This window comes from Dama dama, chromosome 27, assembly GCF_033118175.1.
Source record: "Dama dama isolate Ldn47 chromosome 27, ASM3311817v1, whole genome shotgun sequence".
NCBI classification, from domain to species: Eukaryota; Metazoa; Chordata; class Mammalia; order Artiodactyla; family Cervidae; genus Dama; species Dama dama.
Window position 1 is genome coordinate 49,730,819 of NC_083707.1, and position 18,461 is coordinate 49,749,279.

Genomic DNA, 18,461 nt, shown 5'->3' on the forward strand with positions numbered 1-18,461 from the left:
CTCCAAGCTCAACAAAGCCCAAGCCACGACTACCTGCTGTCTCCCCAAATTTAGGTTAGAGATTCTGCCATCACCCTACCTCTCATCCCAACCAATCACCTAGTCTGCCCATGGCTAAGTCTCAGCGGTCCTTTCTCCATCAACCAGAACACCCCTGTCCTAGTTCAGGCCCACCTGAGCGCTCTCCCGGGTCACTCCAGTCATCTACAAACCCTGAGTGCCCACCTCCGGGCATATCCTTCTGCAAACACATTCTACCCCACAGCCAGTTTTAGAGTTTTCTCCACATCCAAAACATAGCCAGTAACCCCTTGCTTACAGACTTGCTGGTCCCCACTATCTATGGCAAAGAGCCACCATCATATGAAATGAGAGCAGGGGGAGCAGCAGGAAGAGAGGGGCTGGTGGAGGTGGGAGAGGTCAGCCCAGGCACAGGGCCTCTGTAAACCCGTGCCAGAGAGCCAAGGCCCACGTGAGAAAGGGTCACGTGCCCAGTCAGAAAGGCACCTGGAAGTGTCTGCGGGGAAATGACCGACGGGAGTCTGAAGCCAGGTTCACATTCTAAAGACATCAGTGATTCCATCTGCCAAGTCTGAACAATACAAACTGATTAAATTATTCTAATTCACATACTTTCGGAAGTGGACTTCCAAGATGTTTGGGTCTTGGGTAGAAGTTACCAACAGTATGACTATACCGTTAGAGAAGTCTAATTTACAGAAATCATCAATAGTAGCTTTTTTTTGTGAAAAATCTGTTAACTTCTGAGGTTGGGAGCTTATATCAGAACCACAGGAGGAACTCTGAAATCGAATGCAATAACAAGAATTTTAAAATTTAAGCTCCTTTCTCTTGCTTCCATCAGAAAAGCTATGGCTTTTATATATTTGATATATTAAAGGATTTATAAGTTAAGAACAAAAAATGAAAACTTCTGGTCAAGGCAGATTTTAATCTACACTGGCACTGTGCCATAATTTAGAAACAAACACAACCAAGCCTGGAGGATTTGTACTGCATTTTAAAAGCTATGTTTTCGTCGTTAGGTCCCCGGCTATCGAGACTGCAATTGGAAGTGGTTGGGTCTCTGGGATGGAGAAGAAGATGAGTTTGCTGGGACCTTAACCTAGGGAGGAGGAGCAGGCTTTATGTTCTATTCAGAATTGATATTACAAACTCAGTGAACACACAGAGACATCTAGTTTAACCACAAGATGGAATGACCAAGAGGTACCATGTTTAACCTCAGGCTGCAGGCAAAGTAAAAGACCAGGCAAATACTGCACTACCCCACCCCAGACCCACTCCCCAGGACAAGAGGACTGGGCCAGACTGGGACCTCCTTGTCTCTAGAGTGTCCCAACTGTAGACAAACCCTTAGTCTCAATGAAAAGTAGTTACCAAGCTCTTGCTTGAAAATGGATTCATGCAAAAGGAACACATTTCTGAGTGAGAGAGAGAGCTGTGTTTTGTTGTTGTTTTTAATTGACTAACTCCAGTTCTGCTTTTCAAGCAACTGGAAAGTCTATTTACCAGCTTGACTGCCCAGGAATGGAAGTACTACAATTCACCTTAGGGCAGTCCTCAGAAGCAGGATCCACCTGGGCCTTTCTAAAAACCTGCTCCCTTCAATATTGAAAACACTGAGATAAAACCTTCAAACAAACCAAGCACTTCCCTGATACTGTTTGTCACTTATTTCAAAGTGTCTGCAGGCACTGGCTTTGGTGTTCTCTGCTACTCAAGTCGATATATAGATTTTAAAAGCCTGAGGCAGATCTGTTTGAAAAGGGATTAAAAGAAATAAGAAAAAAAAGAAGAAAAAAAAAAGAAAAAAAAAACACTTTCTAAAGATCACTTGAGGGTTTAAGAAAAATGTCAATTACAGGTACATACATAGCTGTTACCTTGGAAATCACACCTATTCACTTCCGTTTATATGAACATTTCACTTCCGTTTATATGAACATTAACTATCTTTTCTTGAAAGCAGACACATGAAACTAAAATAAGACACACTACAATAACCATTTGATTGGAATCTCTAGCTTCGAGTCTTATCTTTAAAAGCTCTGGCTGTAAACATAATAACACATTTTCTTTTCCATCAATTCTTATATATGCTACCCTCCAGGTGGAAAAAATTTTTGAACTTTTAGGTAAAAAATACTCTAATATTCATTGGAAGGATTGATGCTGAAGCTGAAACTTCAATATTTTGGCCACCTGATACAAAGAACTAACTCATTTGAAAAGACCCTGATGCTGGGAAAGATTGAAGGCAGGAGGAGAAGGGGACAACAGAGGATGATATGGTTGGATGGCATCACCGACTCAATGGACATGAGCTTGAGTAAACTCCGGGAGTTGGTGATGGACAGGGAGGCCTGGCGTGATGCAGTCCATGGGGGTCGCAAAGTCGGACACGACTGAGTGACTGAACTGAACTGACTCTGTTTAAAGGGGTTTTAAAGGGTATTTGGAGGAAAAGTCTCAGCACTTTGTTTCAAGAAGCAGGACCTTCTTGTATTGCAGGGAACGATTATATTGTTTTCCTGACTAAAGTTCTCTCTTACACAGTTACCTATTTATTCTAAGTATTGGGAGAGGCTTTGTAACTACCAGCAGAAACGGATTTAAAACAGGAAGCCCTCCAAAAATGCTTCAAAGCTAATCTTACATAGTATGCTGACTCAAAAGTGATTATATAACAACTTTTTAAAAATGTAAAGCAAATATGCTTGCTCAAAATGAAATGTGTGTGTGCCCTGGAAGGAAGCTAGCAGTGTAGAAAGCAATGGAATGCATGTGTCGTCACCCTTGATGAGCTGAAGCAGAGGGAGAAAGGAGATGTGGGGGGAGGGCGGGGGGAGATTGTGTTTGGACCTTGTCCGAGCATCCTGACTCTTGGACCTCAGGGACAGCTGCAGCCCAGGGTAGGCAGTCTGGGCTCATATGGTCTGCCTGGCCTCAGGACCACACTGGTCTTGAGATCCATCCGCTGGGATGGTGTGTAGATGGTACCAGCAGGGTCTGCCTGGGAACACGGCCCAGAAGGGCCCTTGCTTTCCAGCACCTGCTGGCATGTACCCTGGACCCACTGCCCAGCCCTCTGACCTGAACTCCACAGGGCCCTGGAATAGGGAATCTCCAAAAGAAAAAATTCTCCCTTCAAGATCTGCGCCCTCCCCGACTTATAAATTTTATTGCTTTTTACAATAAACACTAAGAAGGAAAACTCTCCATCTTTAGTATCTAAAACAAATCAATCTGTTAACCTGAAGTCATGTTTTAAAAGAGGCATCTCTCTCCTTAAATCTCTATTTATAGCTTTCTGATAGCTGAAGAAGCAATTAGCTGTATTCTAGCCTCTTGGGCAGCATAACTGGCTTTACTAATTACATTCTCATTAACACCATTTTATTTCACTGCTCTTGGTGGGAGCTCGTCAAACAGCCTTCTGGCTGGCAGGGTATGTGGTTATCTTCGACCCCATCCTGATGAGTTTTTCACACTGATTTGTTAATTTCTTACCAGGGATGCCATACAAAAGGAAAAAGCTAATAGGTCTCTCCCCAAATAAAAATACTTTAAGTAAAACCATGAATTTGCCTGTGGGATGTAAGAGTTATGCTTAGTGGGAAGAAAACCAGTAAAAAGGTGGGCATTAACTGGGTACCATAGGCTTGTATCTTTCCAGGTCTTTATTTTTCTCTTTGCTTTAAGTGTATGTTAGAAACATAAACTCCGTGGCACTGCTGTGAAAAAAATTTTTTTAAAAATGATAGAGGCTCAGTGAACCAGGAGCTTTAAAAATGCTACAACCACAGATGCTGCCAGTTGTATCCACCTGTTGGGATGATTTAAAGCACATTTCCAATCACTCTGATGGCAGCTGTAGTCTGTGGAGATCCCATCTGTAGGTTTATAGTGACCTAGTATTGATCTCTGCTTTCCATCTCCTGCGATATCTGAAATGGGCTGGAAGGAGTTCAGGGTGGAGTGTTCTCAGCCCTCCTCCTGCTGGGGTCTGGGGGGCCTGGGGGGCCTGGGGGGCCTGGGAGCCCCTCTCAGTTCAGTCTTTAAGGGCTGCTGGTCCTCATCACAGCATCTCTGAGGGTTTGCTGGGATGGGAGCAGGAGGGCCTGGCAGCAAGGTCTTTGGTTTCTTTAAAAATGTTAGCTGGTGAAGGGGAAGGCTAGAGTTGTGGTAGGTGGACAGGGAAGAGAAGGGAGTTGGTACCTTTTAAGAGTGGGCTTCCCTGGTAGCTCAGCAGTAAAGAATCTGCCTGTCAATGCAGGAGACGTGAGCTTGATCCCTGGGGTGGAGAAGATCCCCTGGAGGAAGCAAATGGCAACCCACTCCAGTATTCTTGCCTGGGAAATCCCATGGACAGAGGAGCCTGACAGATTACACAGTCCATGGGGTTGCAAAAAGTCAGACAGCTTAGTGACTAAACAAGAACAATGAACCTCTTAAGAGTACATCACAGAACTATTTTACACTCCAATTTAGCAATACTGCTGAACATTTGAAGTGCATACTCTTTGAACTGTCAATTCCATTTCTAATAATTTACAGGCAGACACAACTATACAAGTAAGCAAATGTATATGTAAAGGGCATTCCTTGCAGTGTTATTTGAGTTAGCAAAATACCAGCAACTGTTTAAAAAAAGAAAAGAAGTGGATATGTACTTATGTGGAAAAATGGCCAAGAGATAATGGAAAGTAAAAAAAATGAGAGAGGACTGTGTATAATGTCATTCATTTCAATTTTAAAAAGATGTACCAGTATGTTTGTATCATCAGAGTGGGAATGCATGAAAAGGTAGGTCAGGAGTGGAAGAGAATACTTCTATTTTACATATTTCTATACTATTTGAATTTTTTATGAGCCTATATTTCATTTCTAATAAAAATTCAGGGCACCCTACCTGAAATGATACACCTGTTTAGAAAAGAGCAAACACCAGGCCTGAGACAATCATCCTAGAGAGACCTGCTTACGAGACACATGCTTGGCTGGTGTCTGGAAACGTGGATTTGGGGAGTCTTTTGCAGCCCCTGATAAGAATGGTTCACTGAGCCTAAACTATTTACACCAACAATATTGTTTTTGCTGAGCCAACCTGCTTTCCTGCTGGGAGTCTGGAACTGGTACGTGCTAGGCAAAGGGTGCCAACACCACTGACACCCGTAGGGAACCCTGAACGCCCAGGCTCAGGTGAGCTGCTCTGGTAAATAGTTGCCAAGTATCATCACGGGCCTCCCAGGGGGTACTAGTGGTAAAGAACCTGCTTGCCAGTGCAGGAGACGTAGGAGACATGGGTTCGATCCCTGGGTTGGGAAGAGCCCCTGGAGGAGGGCACAGCCACCCACTCCAGCATTCTGGCCTGGAGAAGCCCATGGACAGAGGAGCCTGGCGGGCTACAGTCCATGGGGTTGCAGAGTCGGACACAACAGAAGTGATTCAGCAGTGGCGGCAGGCATCATCAAAAGGTGCTGCTGTGGAAAATAAGCATATTCAGCGGGACTCCCCCCAGGGAAGGACTCTGGAAGCTCACACCTGGTTTCCCTGGCCGTTACCCTGGGCACCTTCCCTCTTGCTGATTTGCCTTATATCCATTTGCTGTAATAAATCATAGCCATGAGCACTATGGCTGAGTTCTGTGAGTCTTCCTAGCAAATGGCTCGATTTAGAGGTGACCATGGGGACTCCCAGCACATTCCTATTATGCTTTTCCATAGAACCTTCTTCCTGACCTTCAGAGCATCATCAAAACTTACGATCAAACTATACATCTTTTCACTTGACTGTAAGTTCCGTGAGGTTAACTACATGTACTTGTTACTGCTATATATCACACAAATGTTTAATAAAGTTTGTTAAATAAAAATAAGGGGAAAAAAACTCAGTGGCTAATAACATAATCTGCTGGAGACAAGAGTGTGAGAGATTCCCTTCTAGATCCCTTCTAGATACTGGGATCCCCAAGAGACACTCAGACTAAGACAAAAGTCAATGGCAGAACCAGACGCTGCACTTAACGGAAAGTACCTGAAACCCTCCCCAGGTCCCTCACTTGTGCTCCTCCCCGCCAGGAGAAGCCCATCACAAGAAAGAAAAGTTTCTCAGCCCTCTAGGGCCACTGTCACAGTAACAGGAGGTCACAGGCCTCTACTTCTAAGACACTCAGGATGAGGAAATGTGCTCCCTGGGGCTCAAACCATCCACTTCTACACTCTCACTGTGGTTCCCCTCCCATCCCTCACCTTTCTTGCAAAGAATGGAAAAAGTCACGTTAACCACCATAGACTAGAGCGCTGGACACTTGGCAAGGTGAGGGGTTAATCTCACATTGACATGCACATTTACCCAAAGCAAGTTTGTCTCAGTGATGACTAATTCTCTAGATATGGGGAGATGACACGGGCCAGGGTTTACCCTGGGCTGCCCACGTTGCTGGTAATGACTCAAATCCTCCCTAAAACCCTGGCCTCGGGGCCACGTGATTTACCTGCCTCTAGATGCCTGGGTCCATTCTCAGGGTGTATTTTCTGCATTCCATCATCTCAGCCCTATGGCATTCATCTACAGCTTATCACAAAGAGAAATTAATCTGCCACCTGCAGTGTTATCAGGCCTCCACAGTGAGTGCGGTGTCACGTGGTCTGGGAAAAAGCCTCCGACCTCCCGGAGGGTCCTTTCCTGGGCTTCCTCTGAAGGGCTGTGGCCAGCATCAGTGCCTGCCTCCGAGCCTCAGCAAGGGGGCTTTCCAGACCAGCAGGCCTTGTGCTTCCCCAGCCCAGGCCGCCTCTCCCTTCAGTTACTATAGGTTTGTTCACCTGCCCACCCACAGCCCATAACAGAATGTAAATGCCTACAGGTATATTCAGGGCCACCCCTCACCAGGTAGGTGTTTAATCAATGTGTTTAGGTCAATCGGTACTTTGGTCTTTCTACTTGTAGAATGGACACAATATTTGCTGCCTTTGTGTTATGCTCATGAGAAGGAAATAACTGAAATTTTGGAGATCCTAGAAAGCGACATTCCAGAACTTTAGATGTAAGCATCCCCTGAATCCTACTGTTCCATCTATGTTTCTGGCTGTAGGAAGGTTCCACAGACCACTAAGCTGAAATCAAAGGCACTGAAACTAGGATCTGAAGGGGTTTAAGTACTTTTACATCTGCTCCAAGGAGATGGAAGACGAATGGCACAATGGATGCCTGCAATGTCTCCACAGTTAGACCCACCATCGCCCCTCCAGACTGGTCCCCCAGCTCCCACATCCTTCCATTAGCTGGTACCTTTCCCAGTCACCTCTGCCATCCCTTGCTTCCTTCCTTTCATCAGGCCACCCTGAAATTCTCAGACTGAAACGATCTGCAGGCCCCTCACCTCCCCCACCACGCTCCAGACTGGGGCCGGCACTGACCACACCCTGCCCAGCTCTGGCCTGGATGCTCCACTTCTGTTTCTCTACTTCCGGAGCTCTTTACCTTGCTGGCCTTCAGGATGTTGATCTGTTCTTCATACACGGTGTCTCTGTTTTTCTCCAGAAAACCATCTGAAAGGTACTCCACCTGGGGCCACAGCCAGAAACAGAAAGGGTAGTTAGCACTCCTGCCTGACCCGGGGACCTCAGCAGCGTCTCCAGTGGTTTCATCTCGTCCACAGCGTCTTCTGCAAAGAGCTGTGTGTACACGGGAAACCCACGGATGTTTTCATGTAAAATGCAAACCCAACACATACCAAGAATTACAGAGAGAGAGTTGAATATTCATTTTGTGGAAAACCACATTCTTCGGCAGTCCATGGGGTTGCAAAAAGTCAGACACAACTGAGTGACTGAATAATAACAACATTGTTCTGGGCTTCCCTGGCGGCTCAGACAGTGAAGAATCTGCCTGCAATGCAGGCAGAGACTTGGGTTTGATCCCTGGGTTGGGAAGATCCCCTGGAGTAAGGAAATGGCTACCCACTCCAGTATTCTTGCCTGGAGAATTCCATGGACAGAGGAGCCTGGTGGGCTATAGTCCATGGGGTTGCAAAGAGTCAGACAGGACAGAGCAAATAACACATTGTTTCAAAAAGGAGTTCCCATAAGATGGGCCTGGATAGAAGGCTTCCTTTGGGTGCGCTCATACAGCTTGTCAGCCTCAGGACAGATCTACTGAATTAGAACTTGCCTTTGAGCAAGACCTGGTGATGTACATGCATGTGAAAATTTGAGAAGCACTGGGCTAGTGCATATGAAACACAATTCACATGGAGAAATTCTAAGTCTACACCAGCTGCTGGGAAAGGAGCCACATGGAGAAGGAATCACTCTTTCCTCTCTCAGGTTCCAAGAAGCTAGACAAGGTCCCACCCAAGAGACTTCAGGCCACTTACCTGACTTCAAAGGTCAGCTCCCTCTCAGCCTAAGAACCCCAAGTCCCCTGAGGGTGGGGCTCTTGGAGTACTGAGCCCACCATGAGAAGACCCACCTTATCTGCAAAGTGGATGACAATGAAGGCCTTGTTGGACATGCGGGGTTTCTGGAAGTGCTGGCTGCCAGAGTGCCTGTCATAGAGCTTCTGAGTCCAGTTCTGGTCGGTTCCTTTGGGGACCTGTGGATTCACAAAATCAGGGTTTTGTGAAGAGGAAAAAGGAAGTCGAGAGCGGAGGCAGGGTGATAGAGTCTGCCAGGAAGTTGACCTCAACAAGGCTGGATTCAGCACTCAGACCCAGTCCCTAACTGGTTGTGGAAAGCAGACTCAACCACAGACACCTGGGATCCCACATAGCACACTCAACGTGCCCTGCGTGCTGGCTCCTGTGGCATCTATAGGCATGCACTGAGCCTGAGGGAACCTGCCGGTTGGCAGATGCTGAAAAAGCCGGGAGAGGACAAGGGTGGAGGCCAAGGTCACAAGAGCAGAATCACAACCCACGGGATAAATCTGAAGATGCTTTTTCGTTCTGGTGGGGCTAGTGACTTCGGGGTCATGAACACATCACCCCTTCTCTAGTCCAAGCTCCTGTTCGCTCAGGCCAACTCCTGCAGCAGGTCAGCCTGCCCTCTGTCTCATGTGAACACCAGTGTCCAGGCTCAGCTCAAGTCTGTCCTTTTCTCTGGAGCCTTTCCTGACCACCCTCGATTTCACTTTGGAATTCTTGCAGCTGAGTTCTTACACATGCACTGTCCAACACTGTTCATCAGTTGGGTTTTGTGTATTGTCTTGTCTCTACAAACTGTACGTTTGCTGCACTTGAGAAATATGTCTGCCCCTCAAAAAACTTAAAACTGGGTTCCAGCCACAAACTGGGTGCTAAGTACCTAGTGACTGAACTATGCAGTGCTAATCTCTACCTTACTCAAAGTTACATTCAGAGATTTCACTCCATTAAGGATTCTGAAGAGCAGCCTCTTTCCGTATCTTTAGAGACAGCTTCAAAAGTGAAAACACATCATACTTTGCTGAAAACAAAACACAGAGCCACTGTACCCAACTCTTGAATTGTCAAAGATGATGGCACCTTATTGAATGTGAAGGTACCCCCCTTCATTCTTGAGCATCACTGCACACACCCCTTCCCCAGCTATGGGCCACTAACTGACGTGCCCTTTCATTAGTTTAGACTGTACATTTTGATCAGGCAGGGTTGAAGGTGACCCTTGCACTAGCCATTTAAAAAGGGCTTTGTTTAGTAAATTAATAAAAACCTGTGCATATGAAAAATTGCTTACCCACTTGAAAACAAATTTCTCAAATACTTTGTAAACAAACAGATTTTTCTCAACGTTCAACTTGGTGTAACTGGTACTGAATATCCAATGTTAAGTGCCATAGGATTTTTAAGAAAACTTTTTATTGAAGAAGGCTATTAATTGCGTTGGGCAGATGAAATAAAATATATTTAACTCAGCATTTTTAAATATATTGTTTCATATTTGTCTCCAAGCAGCTTGTGTTCAGAAACACCAGGTGTGGGGGTCGCAAGAGGCCAAGCTGGCTGAGCTCCCAGGAGGCGAAGCTGGAGAACAGAAGCACAGTGGACCCAGTCCTGGCAGACCCGGGTCAGATAGGACAGGGAAGGGCAGGACCGTGATGAGAAGTCCCACCTGGGTCAGTACCTGCATTTGCCAGTATCCAGCTCATCTTATCTTGTCAGTGAAACTGGGCTTCTCAGCAGATTTCATAATCCTACATATTCCCTAAATCAGACTTGCATGGATCAATGAGGAAGAGAGGCTCGAAACCAAGGTCATATGTAAACATATTTCCTGACAAAGGTCGGTCTCTCTTCTCACCCCCATCCTTGACTAAAAATGAAGGCCAGGAGAAATTCACAGGAATGAAGAATCTCAGATAATGCCAAAAGCAAATGTCCAGAGAACTTACTGCCAGGCAATTTTCTATATATATTTGATATATGAACTCATTCAATCCTATGAACTAGGTATTCGTTTCTCAGTCATGTCCAACTCTTTGCAAACCTCATGGAGTGCAGCCCACCAAGCTTCTCTGTCCATGGGCTTCTCCAGGCAAGGGTACTGACGTGGGTAGCCACTGCCTTCTCCAGGGGATCTTCCCGACCGATGGATTGAACCTGGGTCTCCTGCACTGCAGGCAGATTTTTCACCATCTGAGCCACCAGGGAAACTACTATACACATTTGACAGGTGAAGAAACAGAGTGGTTAGGTAACCTGCCCAAGGGCACACAGCTGGCAAGCAGCAGAACTGGGGTTCAAGCCAGGACAGGCTGGTTGATGTGCTCCTCACTACTTGCGCTTTCCTGCCCGAGGTCAGAGTTTTAAAGAAGCCACAAAGGCAAGGTTAGGTGGGAAGCAGTCATTTCCAAAAATCTTTCCAGACAAGTAGATTTAAAACAGGCATTGGAGACAGCAAGCAAATCTTGTATTTTGATAAAATCTAGATTGTGGTTATCAGTAGCTCTGGAATATGCAGCAAATCAAATCCTTTTTTAAAAAAGTATCTGCCAGCAGCTTCATGCAAACTTTCTTCCTCTCCAAAGGCACTGGGCCAGGAGCCTGGACTCCAGCTCTGCCTTTATCTAGGCAGGCACTGTCCCTCAGGAGGTGAATCCCTCTGACCTGCTCTGCTGGCCACTGGTCACACCAAAGGTGAAGGCCACATCTGGATGAAAAGTCTAGAACTGGCAAATGTAGAGATAAGAAGTAGATTCGTGGTTGCCTAGGGCTGTGGAGGAATGGAGAATTACCGCTAATGTATATCTTTAGGGGATGATGAAAATGTTCTGAAATTGATGGTTGCACAATTTTGAATACACCAAAAAAAAAAAAAAAACACCACTGACTTGTGTATTTTAAATAGGTGAGTTGGATGGTTCATTAATTCTATCTTAATAAAGCTGTTAAAATACATTTAAACCTGATTTTACTCTTTGCTATTGAAATAAAACAGAAAAAACAGGGGTGTGGGGCATGAAATAATCCTTGGACTTACTAACTCCCTCATCCCCGACAGTTTGGGGTATAAAACCTGTGGCCCAGGACAGCTTTTCACCAAGGCACTCCTGGAACCCTCGTAGGAAACTATATGTCTGGCTGCCATCACTGGCCTGAGACATCGCCTGGGGCTAAAGCCTGCCCCAGCCCAACAGCTGACAAGAGCTGGTTGATAAGGAGCCCAGAGTCAGTTACTCCACCTCTGTTTCTTGTCCCCATCTTCCTGGGCCTGTGCCACCAAGACAGCCTTCCTGGTCACCATCTTACTCCATCCCAGACCTCTGCAGGCTCGCTGATGACTCCGACCCCTGGTGACTCTCAGGTGACCTTGCTCGCATCAGCCCTGAATCCTTCTGTGAGAGCTGGGCCTCCAGGACTCTGCTGTCCTAACAGCTCCAGGCAGAAGTGGCTCCTTCCTCCACACCTGACAGCCGTCTCCTCCTCCACTTTCCCACCTTCACAGAACACCACTTTCACATGCTCAGCAAAACACTGATTCCAGACCAACCCAGAAGATATTAATTAAGAAGCAGAAGATAGAAGCAGAAGATATTAAGAAGAGGTGGCAAGAATACACAGAAGAACTATACAAAAAAGATCTTCATGACCCAGATAATCACGATGGTGTGATCACTCACCTAGAGCCAGACATCCTGGAATGCGAAGTCAAGTGGGCCTTAAGAAACATCACTATGAACAAAGCTAGTGGAGGTGATGGAATTCCAGTTGAGCCATTTCAAATCCTAAAAGATGATGCTGTGAAACTGTTGCACTCAACAAGCCAGCAAATTTGGAAAACTCAGCAGCGGCCACAGGACTGGAAAAAGTCAGTTTTCATTCCAATCCCAAAGAAAAGCAATGCCAAAGAATGTTCAAACTACTGCACAATTGTACTCATCTCACACGCTAGCAAAGTAATGCCCAAAATTCTCCAAGCCAGGCTTCAACAGTACATGAACTATGAACTTCCAGATGTTCAAGCTGGATTTAGAAAAGGCAGAGGGATCAGAGATCAAACTGCCAACATCTGCTAGATCATTGAAAAAGCAAGAGAGTGCCAGAAAAACATCTACTTCTGCTTTATTGACTATGCCAAAGCCTTTGACTGTGTGGATCACAACAAACTGTGGGAAATTCTTAAAGAGATGGGAATACCAGACCACCTCAGCTGCCTCTTGAGAAATCTGTATGCAGGTCAAGAAGCAACAGTTAGAACCGAACATGGAACAACAGACTGTTTCCAAACTGGGAAAGGAGTACGTCAAGGCTGTATATTGTCACCCTGCTTATTTAACTTATATGCAGAGTACATCATGAGAAATGCTAGGCTGGATGAAGAACAAGCTGGAATCAAGATTGGGGAGAGAAATATCAATAACCTCAGATATGCAGATGACACCACCCTTATGGCAGAAAATAAAGAAGAACTGAAGAGCGTCTTGATGAAAGTGAAAGAGGAGAGTGAAAAAGTTGACTTAAAACTCAACATTCAGGAAACTAAGATCATGGTATCTGGTCCCATCACTTCATGACAAATAGATGGGGAAACAATGGAAACAGTGAGAGACTTTATTTTCTTGGGCTCCAAAATCACTGAAGATGGTGACTGCAGCCATGAAATTAAGACGCTTGCTCCTTGCAAGAAAAGCTATGACCAAGCTAGACAGCACATTGAAAAGCAGAGACATTACTTTGCCAACAAAGGTCTGTGTTAGTCAAAGCTATGGTTTTTCCAGTAGTCATGTACGGATGTGAGGAGTTGGACTATAAAGAAAGCTGAGTGCCGAAGAATTGATGCTTCTGAACTGTGGTGTTGGAGAAGACTCTTGAGAGTCCCCTGAATGGCAAGGAGATCAAACCAGCCAATCCTACAGGAAATCAGTCCTGAGTATTCACTGGAAGGACTGATGCTAAAGCTGAAACTCCAATACTTTGGCCACCTAATGCAAAGAACTGACTCAGTAGAAAAGACCCTGATGCTGGGAAAGATTGAAGGCAGGAGGAGAAGGGGATGACAGAGGGTGAGATGGTTGGATGGCATCACCAACTCGATGGACATGAGTTTGAGTAAACTCTGGGAGTTGGTGATGGACAGGGAGGCCTGGAGTGCTGCAGTCCATGGGGTCGCAGAGTCGGACATCACTGAGCAACTGAAGTGAACTGAATTGAGTACAAGTCAGCCACCCATCCTGTCCTTTCCCAGACCTGGGTGGCTGGCTGAGATCACACACCAACTTCCCTTCCCTTCATCAACTTCTGCTGGTAAATGTGTATAACTTAGTATTAGTGCCAAAAAAGAAAATCGAATTCCAGGGTGAGCAGCACTTCTGTAGATTAAGACGCTGTGCCCAGATCGAAGGGGACTTCGACCGCGCCTTGACAGCACCTACATACATCTCACTCTCTGATAGTCTCCGACCTCACATCTCTGCACTTGGTATTCCTTGTCCCTCCCTGGAGGACAGCCTGTCCCCACCTCCTCTGATCTCCTCGAACTTCTAACCCTGCTGCCTCTCAGCAGATGCCCCATCTCCTCCCTCACAGGGAAGCAGGAAACCTCACATTCCTGCTCTACATTCAGACACTCATCAGACCACGACGCCTCGGACCCTCCTCAGGGAGGGAGCACCTCTCCTCCTGGTCAGCCTCCCGAGCACACACCCCTGCCTCCTGGGGACCAGGAGCCGCCCATCTTCCCTCTCCTGGAGCCTCTCCAGCCCTCCCTCTCTCTCAGCTCCTCCTCAGGAGTTCAGACTTGCCACCTCCACCGCCTCACCTCCCATTTGCTCCTCGTGTTACCCAAGTCAGACTTCTGCCCAGACAAGTCCCTAGAAACTGCTCCAAGCAACAACTGGCTGTCACGTGCGGGCCCATCGAGGCCCTCACCCGCTGCATCCCTTCTCAGCCAAAAGCTCTTGGCGTCTCCTCCTGGCCATACAACTGCAGTGTGGCCAGTGCTCTGCTGACTCCATGGTTTCTCTCCAGCTTACCTTTCACACGGTTGTCAGGGAGCCCTGCTGAAAAGTCAGTCACATCCGATCGTGTCTCTCCCCCTCTTCACTCCCTTCCATCCCCCAGACACCTTCGCTGGGCAGGTGAGGCCAAGTCTTCTGTTCTCCATGGTTCCATTTCCCACCCTCGCCGGCCACCACCATGGGCCTCGAACAAACCAGACCATCTCAGGCTCTGCAAACACAATATCCCCTGTGCCCAGGGCGCCTCTCCCCTCATGTGACCCCTGCTGACACAGCCGCTCTGGGGGCGCTCCCCTCTACCACCGCCCTCTCATCTCAGTGTTTCCATTTCCCCGTCAGCTCGGGAGATGATTTTGTTGTTCACCCGACCCCTCAGAGGTGCGCTGAAGGGAACCTGGGGTTTTTCGGGCGGATGAATGTGGGAGCCACTTCCCCTCCATTCACCACAGGCTTTAAACTTGCTCACAGCCAGCCGCCCTGGGGCTGCGTCTGGAGAAAACACAAGGCCTTGGTCTTCACCCAAAATCAGCTCTCATGAGCGCAGGCTGGACCAGGTCAGGAGACAGCAAGTATTCAGTCAACTCTCACGAGAGCAGGCTGGACCAAGTCAGGCGACAGCAAGTATTCAGTCAACTCTCACGAGAGCAGGCTGGACCAGGTCAAGAGACAGCAGGTATTCACTCCCGAGTGCAGCCTGCTGTCTTTCTACCACCTCAACAACGACATCATAACCAGGAAGGTCCATACTCATCGGCTCCTCGGGCTGGGCTCCATGAAAAACGAGAGGATCCCAGTCAACAGGGCAGAGTCTGCCTCCCTGACTCAGGCCTGCCTCTGTCTCTCCAGCCTGAGACAGTGTGTCTTCACCTGCTGGAATTGCTTCTAGGGGTCAAGGTCTCATTTTCACAAAATTCCTGCTCAAATGCAAGGATGTCACTTACGAGAAAACACGCACTGATGTCTCAATTCCTATCAGTCCTTGCTAGTTCGTTCCTCCAAGAGGAGGATTTATAAATCAGACTTATTACAGTACAATTTCCATACAGCAAAATATACCCTTTAAAATGTACAGTTTCATGGCTTCTGACAAAAGCAATAGCTATTGGTTAAAAATCCATCTATTAGGAGCCCTCTGGTGGTCCAGTGGTTAAGATCCACCTGCCGATGCAGGGGGCAGGAAGATTCCACATGCCACAGAGCAGCTAAGCTCGTGCGCCACAACTTCGGAAGCCCGCTCACCTGGGGCCCACGCTCCACAACGAGGAAGCCACTGCAGTGAGCAGCCTACACACGGCAATTAGAGAGCAGCGTCGGGAGAGATGGCCTGTGCGGGGCAACGAAGACCCGGCGCAGCCAAAAAATAAACAAACAATTTTAAAAATCCATCTGTTACTAGACGCTATATCTGGTTATACTGAATGATTCTGAATTCCCACAGCAGCTACATCTCACAGAAAATGGTTTCCACACTGTGGGCTCGTGTCTTAGTCCTATAACTTGGGGTTCATCTGGCCTCCCCTGCAACACCCGTGACTTGGCGGCCAGTGAGGCTGCATGGGTCACACTCACAGCACCGCCCTGATCTATCTCCACGCTCTGGGCACACACCTCTGTCCCCCAGGGACTAGCAGGAAACCCCAGCTTATCCTCAGATCTCCCTTCTAAGGAGCCTCAGGGACAGGGAAGCATCTAGCAGAACCCCCGTGGCCGTGTGTGGCTCAGCACTCTTTCTGGCCTGCTGTGCCCTGCCCTTGAGGTCACTCAGCTGGCCCTGGGCCCTGGGCCCTGCCCACAGGCCTCCGTGGGCCCCTCACTCAGGCCAGGCTCTTCCCAAGTACCATCCTGTCCCTCTTCACCCTTTGCTGGCTGGCAGCAAGACCCCTGTCCCTTCTCCTGAGTGCTTTCCTCTCAAGACCAGATATACAGTAGGTGCATAATATTGAGTTGGCCAAACATTTTATAAAGGTTTTTCCATAAGATATTATAGAAAAACTCAAATGAATTTTTTGGCCAAACCAATACCTTCTGGGGGTTTCGCAGGAGTTTGAGTTGGATACGGTCTGAAACTTAAATCCCCTAATTTAAAAAATTTGACCCGAACAAAAGGCACCATAGAGCATAAGGCAGAGACCATCCATACAGACACAGCTGGGTTTTATTTCCCCTCGGCTTCTGGAAAGTAGTACAAGCAGTGTGCACTCGGTAGGAAGACAGACAGGAAGGTGTGGGGATCCGCTGCACCGGGAATACCCAAGGCTGCAAAGTCCAGGGCTTTGTGGAGGATGCTTCCAAAACTGCTGCATGTTTGCACCCTGGTCCTCCCTGAAACCACTGCCTACTCTTCAGCCGCATTGCTAAGCCATCCTCCACCACCCCCAGAACCACCAGCTCCCCAGCCCCGTGCAGCAATGGGCACACCCCACTCCCACACCGAGGGGCTTGGGTCCCCCCACCTCTGGACAGCAGTCTGAGGCCTCTCACTGTGGCGTGTCCAGTGTTCTCACCACTGCAGTCTGACATTCCGGGGACACGCTCCCTTGGGCAGCGGCCCCTCTGAGAAGCTCAAACCAGGAGCCAAAACGAACCCACAAGTGACCTTGGCTTGCCTGCCAAAGGCAGGGGAGATCAGGGAAAATCGATAGGGCAGCTGCTGATTTCACAGAGTCCGTCCCTCTGAGGCAGTGGGGTGTTCCTGTGAGAGGCCTGTGTAAGAAGAAAGGCGAGGCCGGGCCCCCGGGGGCTTCGGTCTGCGGCACAGTTAGCGCTTCATTGCAGAGCCAGGTCGAGCCGCCGGCTCAGAGCCTTGTCGGCCCTTGGACGTCACCGCTGGGTAAGGGAGGGAAGAGCCAGAGCCTGGGGGGCTGTGCCGGTTCAGAGGCCCGGAACCGGACGGAGGACATGGTTGGGGGTGTGGAGCTGGAGGAGGGGAGGGGAGCACGCTCCCACCGAGTGTCAGAGGGGAGCTGCAGGCCGTGGACGCAGAACCGAGATGAGGGAGCGGTGCACACCGGGGTGGGGGTGCTGGAGGGCCCGGGCTGCGACGTCTGTCATGTGGCTGGTGCTGCCCGAGCAGGGACAACTGTTCTATCGCCTTTATCACAACCTCATGGGGGGGCGGGCGGCGAGCCAAGGCAGCCCCTGTCACCCCGAGGAAATACCTGTTCCTGAGTCTGACACCAGACCAAGTCCCCAGCTTTGAGAATGTGCTGAAAACCATCAAGTAAAAGCGTGCTGTGGATTTCAGTGTATTTTCACCCTGTCTTCCACTGTTTTCTTTTCAATCTTTTTCACTTTCAAAGGCAGTGAAAGTTTCTGGAGAAGTTTCTGGAAAGGAACTATCTGCTCCTCCCAAACCATCATGCCACAAGCCACCCTCCACAGCCCAGACATGAGAGACCAGACAGTAAGAGCAACTGGGCTTTCGATGCCGAGGCCCATGTGGCTTCTACACCTCTTGATTAGAGTTTCCACCCCTGAAGGAGCTGGCATGCATTTACCGTAATCACCAAACACCAAACCAGGAGATGTTTGGAAGACCATCAGATCCAACACCCATCAATTCACAGAGCAGAAAACCAAAGGGCAAAGCAATTGGGTGACTGATAACACGTAGCTCCCCTGCCCCGCATGCCCAAGGCTGCCTAGTTCTCTCCACGCTGGCAGCTCAGGGCTCTTCTGTCATAGCACGTAGTGTCCATGACAAGCTGCATGGGGAAAATCCACAGCTCTCACTTGCCACCAAGCCACGCGGCTCTTACCACTCACAAGCCACCTTGCATGGGAAAGACGGTTCTGGGCTCTTGACCCTCCCTCTCCGGGATGCCTATGTAGAAGTCGGAGTCCTTCCTCAGCACCTAGGAGATGTGGGGCACCAAATCCATACCACTATCACATCATGCCAATCCTTAACACCCAGCCTCTGCCAAAGACATTGCTCACCAATGTAGCAATACCTGCCAGTCACGCTCAATGTGTTACCTTCTGGTACCTTTTAGTATGCA

General features: G+C 48.1%; 1 protein-coding gene across 2 annotated transcripts in view; it reads right to left on the reverse strand.

The window, feature by feature from the left end:
• Nucleotides 1-18,461, reverse strand: part of MYO5B (myosin VB) — a 342,213-nt gene that overhangs the window by 83,929 nt on the left and 239,823 nt on the right. For both annotated transcript variants that reach the window (XM_061131126.1, XM_061131125.1), the window contains exons 13-14: nucleotides 8,497-8,619; nucleotides 7,507-7,590 (exon numbers count right to left, since the gene is read on the reverse strand). In XM_061131126.1, the coding sequence (XP_060987109.1) occupies nucleotides 7,507-7,590; nucleotides 8,497-8,619 (207 nt within the window). The remainder of the gene's footprint in view (nucleotides 1-7,506; nucleotides 7,591-8,496; nucleotides 8,620-18,461) is intronic.